The 11,799-nt window shown below is 38.7% G+C and overlaps 1 protein-coding gene across 1 annotated transcript; it reads left to right on the top strand.

Annotated features, from left to right (window-relative positions):
* Window positions 1-6,933: 6,933 nt before the first annotated feature.
* Window positions 6,934-11,346, top strand: LOC133019271 (claudin-7-A-like). The gene is made up of 4 exons (XM_061085681.1): window positions 6,934-7,382; window positions 9,625-9,789; window positions 9,875-9,959; window positions 10,400-11,346. Exons 1-4 carry the CDS (start codon window positions 7,160-7,162, stop codon window positions 10,548-10,550), a joined length of 624 nt encoding a protein of 207 aa, XP_060941664.1. The 5' UTR covers window positions 6,934-7,159; the 3' UTR covers window positions 10,551-11,346.
* Window positions 11,347-11,799: the final 453 nt, after the last annotated feature.

Here is an 11,799-nt window from a genome sequence, read left to right as displayed (position 1 = left end):
TAAAATGGACACTATTTATATATAACTTTTCAATTATTATAAACCACTCAAATACTTTTACAGCCCACAAGTTGCATTCACCCATTCACATACCATTTCTACACTGTCAGCACAGCTATCAGGGCCCATGTGGGGTTCAGCATTTGCCCAAGGAGCCATCAAACCTGATTAATGGAAGACCCTCTCTATAAGCCACTGCAGTGTGATGGAATTAAAGAACTTCATTATTTTGGGATTTATGCATCATGTGTTTTAGAAGCATTTGTCTAGAAGAGAAAAAAGAAAAAATACATTGATTTCGATTTGGTAAATAAAACAAAGACGGAAATCAAGGTTCCCTCTTTAAAGACAAACTTTAATAGCTCTGCTGATGAAATCCGCCTCACCAAATTCAACACCAGTTATCAGTTTACTAAATATGCCAGATTTCCCCCCATAAATTATTGTCAGAGAAATAATTGGAAAACGTAAGGTTAAACAAATTGACATAAAACATTTTGTTTCTGCCCCATGATCCGGTTCCAGACCAAAACTGAATGGGTTCTTCCTCGACTCATTCTGCATCCTTCTGTTTGGTAGTAATCTTTCCAGTAGTCTTCATGTAATCTTTCTTACAATCAATACAAACCAACCAACAAACAGACAAATGGACAGGGGCGAAAGCAAAACCTCCTTGGTGGAGGAACAATTTCTCAAATACCTGAGCACGTCACAGTGAAAGTGAAAGCTGCAAATGCTTACTTAACATTTTGCTAAACATACAAACATCTTATAAGGCGGACACTATGTTGATGACGTAAATGCAGAGTTGAAAAACATGAAAACAAACTTCAGACACATCCAGCCCAGACAAACGGAAGATATTTATCTGGTCTGAGAAGAACCAACTGAAAAACTGTCTGATCTCCTAAAGAATCAGCTTCTCTTTTCAAAGATCCAAGATTATTTTTAACCAAAACCTATCAGATGGATAAATAGTCGCAATTATTTCTCATACACAACCCAGCAGTCAATTAGGCATCACAATATCTCCGTGATAACCATGGTAAATGGATAAGGGCTCATATCCCACAGAAAGGGATAATTAAGCTACGAGTCGATCTCTGGAACAAGCTGAGTCGAGCAGCATCTGATCTGGCAGATTATGGTGCGCTCTGGGCTGTCACTGACTTTCACAACCCGTTCCCCTGTGTGACGTGACCCCGGTCAGGGTCAGACAGCCCTCTCTCCCACACTCTGATCCTCCCTGAGCTTTACTGGGGCATCTCAAATCTCATGGAAGCATGACGCATGCATTTATATAAGATTATTCTCAGTAAACCCACACAGAGCGGAGCAGTCGGCACTCAGACTGAATGGAGCTTTATATTTCTTAATGCAGCAAATAAGGATTAAAGCATTAAGCCAAATGTTGTTCTCACGATAGCTTGAGGAGCCAATTACCCTCAGCGTGCGCATGTTTCCGTTACAGGCGTCTATACATGCTAAATGTGAACAAATGTGGGAAAATCTCAACCTTGGAGGTTTTATGTGAATGTGCATGTTAATTTTGGTTTTCTGAGCAATGACTGACTGACAGTGTTATCCTCGCTTCACGCAATTCTACGGATCTTTCATTGACTAACACCAGCATCAGATGGAGGGGAAATAACCGCGAAGCGATTAACAAAGTCACCAGAAGTGCAAGTGAGGGAAGTTAAGAAATATGAAAAATGTTGCCTCAGTATCAATAATTCCTACTAAAAGATAACAGTGAGAAGCTATTGTATAAAATATAAGGATTAAATTAATTTGTTATTGATTACATGTTGTCATGGCTTAGGCTAATTACAGAAACATGTTTGCCATGAGAAGGACCATTTACAATAAACATTTTCTTATTAAACGTTCAATATATAACTTCGGCCAAAAGGAGTCTCGTAGTCGAAACAATAAAAAAAAACAGTTTGTTGTGAGGCAACGTGGGATCATGTGAGTTGTTGATCTATGCAGCAAACCACAATGAATATTCCAGATCCAGTACGAGTGACCAATAGAAACAGGTCAAGGAAAAAACAACCAACTGACTAACCCGCTAACAGTGTGAGTTTTCTTTGTCATACATAGTTCAGGAGTTACTGCAGAGACGAGCAAAGCCAGAGGTGAAGCAGATACAACACAACACTAAAAGGCCACCGAAATAAAGCATCCTATTGCCTTTAATAAAATTAACAAATTTCTTTGGGTTTGAACATTGCTGGTAACATTTTGGATAATGTAAGTAAACCGGTCAACATAATAACAATAATAACATAAACCAGGTAATTTTCAGACATTTTAATGAAGAATTGTTACAGACTTTAAATACCAATCGCACAATGAAGCACAGCGGCAGGCTCCGAATTGCACTGGGTTTCTGCATGTGCATGATTTCAATCGTCTTCTACAATAGGTAGTGGACTATGTTGCTCATAAAACAAACCTGGAAACCATCATCTGGGATGGATGGTGAGGTTTTTTTCTTTTATGCTAACTGAAAATAAATTAAAAAAATACACTCACTCCTTTTTAATATTGCCTCCAATACAGTATAACATTGTTCTGTTAAATCTTCTTTTATTGTTGTTATTATTTCAAACAAGACAATAATACGGTAACCATGCACTGTTGACATAAGTGCATAAAATGCACAGGAGTAAATATCCTAAAGTGCTGATGCTTCTGTTACAGCCACTGAGCAGGAGCTAAAATGGCTGTTTGCTGCCTGGGCCCTTGTTCACATTAACCAGTAGGTGGCAGCAATGTATTTCAGAGTTGCTTTCATCTCTAATGTAAACTTTCCTCCTATATCCTGCTTCCTACAATGACGGTACCACCACTGACTGTATGGGTACCACATGCACAAAGGGGGAAAGGATACTCATTAATTTACCAGAGTGAAGTGATGAGGTATGAGTAGAATGATCATAGCAAAAAATCTATTAAGCTAAAAATCATGACTCAAATATCAAAGAAATTAGGTGGGGGACTTTGAAGTAGGTAATAACTTTAATTTTTAAGGGGGAAAAGATTGATTATTTTACAAAGTGACATTGCCAATACACATACAGTACATAATCCTCCCTAAAAACAAATGTTCTTTAGATGTAGTGGAATGTATATTTACTTTGTTACTGTACCTAGTCATTTTCTAGGTACTCTTCACATTTAATCCATTAAATATATATGCAAATATCTGTACTTTTTACTACACGACGCACTGCATCTACATGTTCACATTGTTTTGTTTTTTTAAATATTTTTCAAAGTAATAAATAATGAGAGGGGAGTTGGTCAAATGATCCAATCAGAGTGGGCAGGTAAAAATATTATAACATTAGACCCCGCCTCTTGCAGTAGCAGCATCACAACTGAAGAAGAAACCCCTGAAAAAGATTCAGAACAGGCCACCACCGAGACTCAGCCATTAATTACAATGAGAATGCAGAGTGTTTTTAGAAGCATCAGCTGCAGAATTATTTATTAATATGACAGAGTCTGTATACAGTAGGTAGGGGTAATGATGTAGTTCGATGTTGCATTAAGGAAAAATCTACAGTTTGCAAGTATTTTTTACTTTAATACTTGTTTTAATGTACTTTTACCCTTTACTTGAGTATACTTTTATCTATTTATTTGTACTTTTAACATCCTCTACTACTCCTCTGATTGCTGGCCCTGTCAGTTCAAGTGTTACAGTCCAGACTATGAAAATAAGTCTCCTGTTAAATGTTTCTTTGAAACTCAAGATTTACCTTTAACAGTAGTATAAACAAAGACCTGTGCGGACACGCCTTGAGAATCGGTACAAACACGGAAATGGTTTGAGTCAGTGTCATCTGTTTCGTCCTCAGATGAGTCATCTGATTGGCCAAGAAACATGTGACAAGTAAAAAACATCTTTCCAGCGTAATTCCAGTGTCCTACCTCTATTATGACTCAGAGAGTGACTGTCGGTATCAATCTAAATATGGTCCTTGTTGTGCAAGTCTCATATTAATTCAAAACCCGAACTTAAGTACATTTAGACGTGCTCATGCATGTAGAACGAGTGTGAGAAATTCACACGCCTTTGTTGAAAAGGCTTGTGTATGCAAATTGTTTCTGATTAAAGTTTTCAAAGACAGTAGCATTTGACAATAAAAAACTGTTTTGACTGGTTAAAATAACTGAATTAATTCCCACTGTAAAATAGAGGCTAACATTGCCCCCATAATTTACCCGTACAGCACACAATAAATGATTCTTACATACACACCACAACTAGATTGACATTAACCGTGTTACACAGTTAAACATTTAACAAAGACTTAATTTGAAAAGACAATTCTAGGGCACAAAATCTGAGCAAATCAGAAATAAGAGAATTTTTTTTATCACTATCTGACTAAAAAGTGCCAAAGTGCCAAGTTTTCCTTGTTTGCTCTTGTGTTGTCATATTAATAGCCCAGTGACGTAATCTTTTTTCACTTCGCCCTCAGGTTACAGTGCTACTGAAATGAAAGCTCTAGGTGTGAGCTTCCGGGAATTCTTCTCGGAGCTCCCCCTTGTGTAAATCGCATAATATGTTGTTGCAGTGAGAATAGAGGTGCCTTCATTAGCTCACATATATATAGTAATAAGGAAAGGCAGACTATGAACAAATGGAATATACTGGTAACAAAACCGATTTATTATTTACAGTAAAGATTGAAGAAGAAGAAGTTCTGCTCTTTTCCTGTGTTTTACTGCTATAGACCATAAAAGTGTTTGGGGAAGTGTTGAGTAAAGGACAATGAACACAGTAAGAAGTGGGACCTGATTGTAACAGACACATTGCTCATTGTCCTGACCACAGAGCAAATGTAATGGAGAGAACCTGCATAAGGAAGTGGTCTGTGTTTCATTCATTTCAGGCATACATTCACTAGTGAGTGGAGTATCAGGGATCAGCAGGAAACCGTGACTCATAATCTGCATCCCAAGTAATGTAGTGATAGTTTTGTTTTGTACTCTACGGTACTCCTACATAAACTGATTATGAATTGGATGTATTGTATGCTGTCATGTAAACATAATTCATCAATATACCGAATTTAAACTCAAAACTGAAGCTTGAACTTTAGATTACATTCAGCTTCTGAATTGTGTTCCAGTGTCCGTGAGCCAACCCTGCTGCCGTTTGTTCATTTCCCTCACTTTAAAATGTACCTCCTACATGGCAGAGTGTAGTTCAGTTCACCTCCGCTGAACTATACTGAAGATAAAAACAAATTTGATGTGTTTGACAAAATGTAAGATTTATGCATATGTAATATTTGCATTAAATCTTCAAATTTAACTTTAAGACAAAATAGGTAATATGGAGTAATAGATCGTTTTAGGTTTTAAGTGAATTAAATTATTATTAAATACATAATTTATCCAAATGGCCTATACATTTTCAGTTTTGTTTGTAAGGAGTTTGCTTACATGTAGTGGATACCTGTTAAATACTTATTGCTCAGTTTGAGTTAAAAATAGCCTATAAGTCTGAGATCAGTAGTTCACATGAGCACAATGCTTAGTTTACTTAAAACTATTTTGCAATCATGCAGTGTTTCGCCCAGAAATAAAACCTTTTATGTAATTTATTTATTTTTATGTTGTATTTATACGAAAAGTTAAGATCCCACTTTCGTTTATGTTAATGTAACTTCCCATTCTACACAATTGTTTATGTTGGTCTTCTGTGCAGCTCCACTTCTTTTTAGGGCAACAGGGTAATATGCCTCTGCTTACCTGCAATATAACTGGCCTGCAGCAAAATAAAGAAATCATGGATAGCTGATGATGCTGTATTTATGAAAATGCATGTACTACAGATAAAAGCATTAAAAACACTTGTTGGTCTCTATCTTATGGTTAAACTTATAATAGCCTTTATATAATATGTACTGCGTCATTAATATTGTTGGCATATACTTTTTTTTGTAATTGTTAACTGTTGAAAAATAATGTGTAGTTTAAAATCTTTTAACTTTTTCTCCTTACTGTATATCTCACAGTCATTACAGTACATTACTAATACTGGCTCAAGTGTCCACTTTTATTTGGAAAATATTTTACCAGGACGGTATGATCAAAAATGACAGGATAAAAGATAAAGATAAAAACCTTTATATCAGTTGATATCAAAAATTATCACAATTAATGCCACATTATTATTCTTGTTTCGTTTAAATACAGATTTTTGCTCCTAGGTGAAGGTCGCGGTTTTAAACCTCGTATCTGTGAACAGAGACTGACAAACACTTGACAACCAGCGAGACGTTTTACAAACCTGAGGGCGATCAATTGTGTGTTATATAACGCATAATAACCATATATCAACACATTTTGTTATTGGTTTTAATGGACATTTAACTGTGATAATTATTGATACTGTTTTACGCTCAGCCCTTTTGGAAATAATAAGATATTTAGTGACACATTTAAGAAATACTCCACACAGTTTTACAAGCATTATGAAATAGTATTGTCTCTATAGCATAATCATTTAAAATCAAATTAACTATAAACTATAAACTATATTTAAGTAGATATTAACTGAAGTTATTGTTTTTTATTATTGATGTACATACTATAAATAGTATACTATTAAAGAATGACGGCTGTTTTGGCAGGTGCAGTATAAATGAAGTTATTATTGTTGACATCGGTGTGAGTTTTGCTTGTTGTTATGATGAACCATAGGCTGTGTGGGATGAACACGTATCTGAGTGTACGGCGTCTCGAGTGGTTCAGTTTCAGTCAACCCTGACATCACGAAACCTCAGGTGTTCGACGCCACGACCTGATGAGTCGAAACTACGTGCGCGTCCCCGCCCACCAGCAACAGAAACCGCCTAAAAAAGCTCGTCCCCGCTGCTTCCTCACCATTCAAGGTGCGGCAGAGGAACAGGTGCGCAAGGAGCTCCCGAGAGGAAGAGAACAAAAAACCATCTTGAACTTTTAACTTGATTCAGAGAGACGAGCAGAAACTAAACCTACTTAAAGTAAACAAGCGAGCCAGTGAGCAGCCGAGCGACTTAAACTACAGCCAGATAGGAGTGGGGGGTTTGTACCTTCACAGCAGGTGAGCGACTCCCTTTCGAAGAAGAAGAAGAAGAAGAAGAGGAAAATGGCAAATTCCGGGCTGCAGATGCTGGGCTTCGCCCTGGCGCTGGTGGGAATCATCGGACTGATCGCTGGGACCATTCTGCCGCAGTGGAAGATGTCCTCCTATGCCGGGGACAACATCATCACGGCGGTGGCCATGTACGAGGGGCTGTGGATGACCTGCGCCTTCCAGAGCACCGGGCAGATCCAGTGCAAAGTGTACGACTCCATTCTGCAGCTCAACGGTGAGTCACTCCCCTCGGTCAGGTTGTTTTCAATGAGTTGTGTCCTGTGGAGCAGAAAGTCCCAAACGGAGACTGTAGGTCGTGGACAGGCCTGTTGAATAAGCGCCTTCACCGCCTTACATGTTCTGTCTAAGAGAAACGTATCATGGCAGATTTTAAAGACCAAAGTCTCTAGTTCAAACTCTTAAGTTCTCATTGTGTTTATTCTACACATTCAAATTATTTCACTCCCTCAACTTATTGTTTTTAGCTTTCATACAGTTTTTTTATTTTTAAATTGTTTGCCCTTCAGACTCGTTTAATCTATTACTTTTTACTCAGGGTAATTTTGTATCCCTTTTTAATTTGCTTTCATATTTCTTTAAACTGCTTCCTGTATGAGGTGTGCCTCCAGTTAGCGTGTGGCAGGCCACAGAGACTCTGCAGTAACGTGTTGTTCTTGAGGCCATTTTCTACAGTTGGTGGTAGAGTCGCACCAGTTCACTGTGGCTCTGACTAACCGGTTCTGTCACATATTAACTCCCCTTTATATTCACTCTGAAAGTGCAGCTAACTTTGATGAAGCCGCACAACCGGGCCTCACCTTCACAGAGCAGCAGATCGGCTTCATGTCACTGCACGATATCGTCTTTTAAATATAGTCTAATGTTCAATTTGAACCCATTTCCTCTTTTATGTGGAAATGGGTGTACGACTCTTACACCTGGACAATGATTGTCCTGTAACCAGTAAAGCCACCACCCCTCCTCCTCTCCCTCCTCCTGCATGTGTGGCTAACCTCATTGTGGGACTTAGATTACGCAGGTGGAGGTTAACCAATACCAGTATGGATCACTGTATAGTCAACACAGCCCCCCCCCCCCCTCAACAGACATTTGCTTTATCTCCGGCCTGCAGGCCACAACCCTTCGTTCGTTGCATTCGTTTAGGAGTCGAAAATATTCAACTTTCTTTCACAATGTCTTAATACAATATATTGCATGTAGCATTTAGTTGAATTAATCTAAATGTTTGATCACAACTCATAATGGGAAGTTTAAATGAGTTCAGTCGGCCTTGCTTCCTGCTTATGTGGTAGTGTGGGTGGTTCAGGGGCAGTAGGCAGTAGTAGAATTTAACTTTAAGTGCACACTCATTGTGGGCCAGGAACCAAAAAGAAAAAAGTGCATAGAACATCAACTGTGTTTATAGCTCTTTATCTTCCTGTCTGCTATTGTAAAACCAGTGTTTAAATGGGTCACTAGTAGCACGACGGTTGGTTGGTTTCAAATTCAGTTGACTAGTAGAGAGCCCTCAGGCATAACGTGCCTTTTTACCGTTTTGTATACAGGTTCTTCTTGATTCAACATATTTGTTTATCAACATTTACTACTCTAAAGAACATGTTGGCTGTGGTGGCGTAGCTCACAAAATGGCCATTTTCCCCAAATAGTGTCGTTTTTTTGTTAATATGCTCTTTTTTCTCTTGCTTATCAAAACATCTGATAGAATATCTACAGCACAATGAGTCTTTATCGCCTCTTCAAACATGAACACAAACCAACTTTGATAAACATTGTGTGAGTAAAGCTTTAGTAAAGATATGGAGCAAGTGCACAAATAATGACTCACTACTCAGAAAATACCTGCTCAGGATCTGCTAACCCACACATGTAGTTTTGAAAACATAAGACAACGGTTGGAAAAATGTTTATATCAACGAAACCCCTGAACTGCTGCTTTTGCATTTAAAAGCCACATTTGGACATTCTTCACATTCTAGCGTAGCTTCGATTTCGAATACCTCCACCTGCTGAAAAGCGGCCTGTGTGCACCTGAAATTGGGAGTGTCTTCCTTGTAATGAAACCTGAAACCTGGTTAAACCTGTTTCTGTCTTGCTCGCATTGCAAACCCACACACCCACTCCCCTCTACCCCCCCCCTCCTCCTCCTCCCCCTGCTGCAGTTTCTTTGGCCTTCCTGTTCGAGCCAGTTTCTGTGGTGCGTTGTCAAAGGGAGCGGCGAAGAGACCCAAGAGACAGAAGCTAGTCTGTTACACACAAACACTGACTGTTTATAGGCGCATGAAAGCGACTCTGCAACAATATTAAGGCTTTTAGATACAAGTGTCGTCGTCACAAATCATTGTAGATTTGAACTCGAATGCCAATAATTGTGTTTTTCTTGCCACACCCCGGCACAATGCACTGACTGTTGTTGTTTGATATTTGTCCGAATAACCGTCTCCCGCCCTCCTTTCCAGGTGCCCTCCAGGCAACCCGCGCCCTCATGATCGTTGCCATCATCGTTTCGCTGGCTGGTCTCGGTGTAGCAGTCATGGGAATGAAGTGCACCAACTGTGGAGGAGATGACAAAGCGCGAAAGTCCAAGATTGCCATGACTGGAGGCATCATCGTCCTGATTGGATGTAAGAAGGCATTTAATAATTTCCTGTTTTTATTTAATCCCTGGATTTGTAAGCGCTTCAGTACTAATGTTCTTCACTCTTACAGCTTTGTGTTCCGTTGTTGCCTGCTCTTGGTACGCTCACGACATCATCACGGCCTTCTACAACCCTTTCACCCCTGTCAATACCAAGTAAGTCAATGGCAACATGTTTGTTCTTGTGTACTCTGTGCGGTTATTTAGTCTCAAAATTCGCACACATAAAAAAGCAGAGCAGAATCCCTGAGTGGAAAGGTATATTCACAAGTTAGCATTTTTGCTCTAAAGTAACATCAGTGGTTCTGGGAGCAAAGTGCTGAGCACTTCCCTTCACACTAACAACTGCTCAACACTGACATCGTCCGCTTGGGGACAGTGGCTTATGTTCACCTCCTTTGATTGGTCACTTTGAACACCCCTAGCGCTTGTCCTGTTTTTTCATTTAATGACATTTGCCAAGTTTAACTGGGCCAGGTTGCATTTTCAGCAGAATGTATTGCGTCCAAACATGCTAGTCTATCCCTTCTATCCCTTTTGGGTTGAAATGCTTTGATTTTTTATTTTTTTTAATGCTTGTAAATCTCTTTTTCAAGGTACGAGTTTGGGTCTGCCATCTTCATCGCATGGGCTGGAGCTTTCCTGGCCGTAATAGGAGGTGCCATGCTGGCAGCGTCTTGCCCACGGGGCAAATCCACACCGAAGTATCCCATCTCCAGACCCCCGAGCAGCAAGGAATACGTTTGAAAGGACACTTTGACACTTGTCTTTGACCAACTCTGAGATTTTAACATCGAAAAATATGTATCCAGCAGGCGGCGATCAGTACCGGTTTGTTTTTATTTTGTATTTTAGTTTCTTCAAGGCTACCCTGTGATGTTACTGAAATATTATTTTAACAGACTCATTCAAGTTTTTAAATGTATTAGCAGTTTACTTCTAAGAAAGCGCTCACTGTCTTTGCCTTGTCTGGAACTGCAGAGTGACACAATCCAGCTGCCGCCTGTAACAATCTAAGTTGTTCAACTGGTATTCAGTACATATTTTCACATGCTGCATGCTAGTGTGCTCTGCATTATTGGAGCATGCAATGTGTTAGGAAAATAGTTTCCATGCACTGACCAGAGATCAGATACGTCAGTGGTGAACTCTACAGCCATTTTATCTCTGTGTAGGCTACATGCCTAACAATGTGCTCCCATTTATTCCCATGTTGGTGCCCTCTTTTATATGAACAAGACAATCATTTACAAGTTCAGACTAATTTTTTTAATCAAAATGCAGCAGTGAAACTTTAAATATATAAATTGCAACCATCTGATTCCATTTTATTGCCAATATCAAACAGCGTGACAAATGATGTGAACCATTTCTCAACTCGTTCTGCAATGACTACTGTTTGTGTAAAATGTTTTTTTTAATTTTATTTACTATAACTATCGCTGCACTCATCAAATTCGCAGTTTTTAAAACTTTGTAACATGTGGTTTGTTGTGTGTTTTCTTGTCTTTTTGTTGTACATAAAATAAAAGTGAAAACACTGTTATCGGTTTTGGAACTTAATTCAAGAGTTAACCTTATTTCGTACACCATGCCACTCAAGGAGCTTTACAGAAAAATATTTGAATCTGGCCTGATTTACAATAAACTAATTATAAAATCTATTTTAAGTTAATTTGGAGGTGTGTATTGCAGTTGAAAATTTAAATAAGAGGCTACAATAAGTACATGCATCAAATTTCACCTTGGTGACCAAAAGGCTTAACGGTCGACTATGGAGACTTGAGGTATTTATATATTGCACTCAGTCTGATGCATTACACAGAAATCCCTTTAATGCATAATGTAATTTTGGTCCATGATATAATGCTGAAGAAAACAGATCCACAAACAACTCATTCTGGAACTCAAACAGCTGACAGTCTTAACATTACGTCATAACAGATTTTCTCCAGGGTTTATTGGCATTTAGAAATTGAGCAGACATCAAATCATA

This window comes from Limanda limanda, chromosome 14, assembly GCF_963576545.1.
Source record: "Limanda limanda chromosome 14, fLimLim1.1, whole genome shotgun sequence".
Lineage (NCBI taxonomy): Eukaryota > Metazoa > Chordata > Actinopteri > Pleuronectiformes > Pleuronectidae > Limanda > Limanda limanda.
Note: the sequence above shows the minus strand (reverse complement) of the source record. Positions and strands in the feature narration are given on the sequence as shown.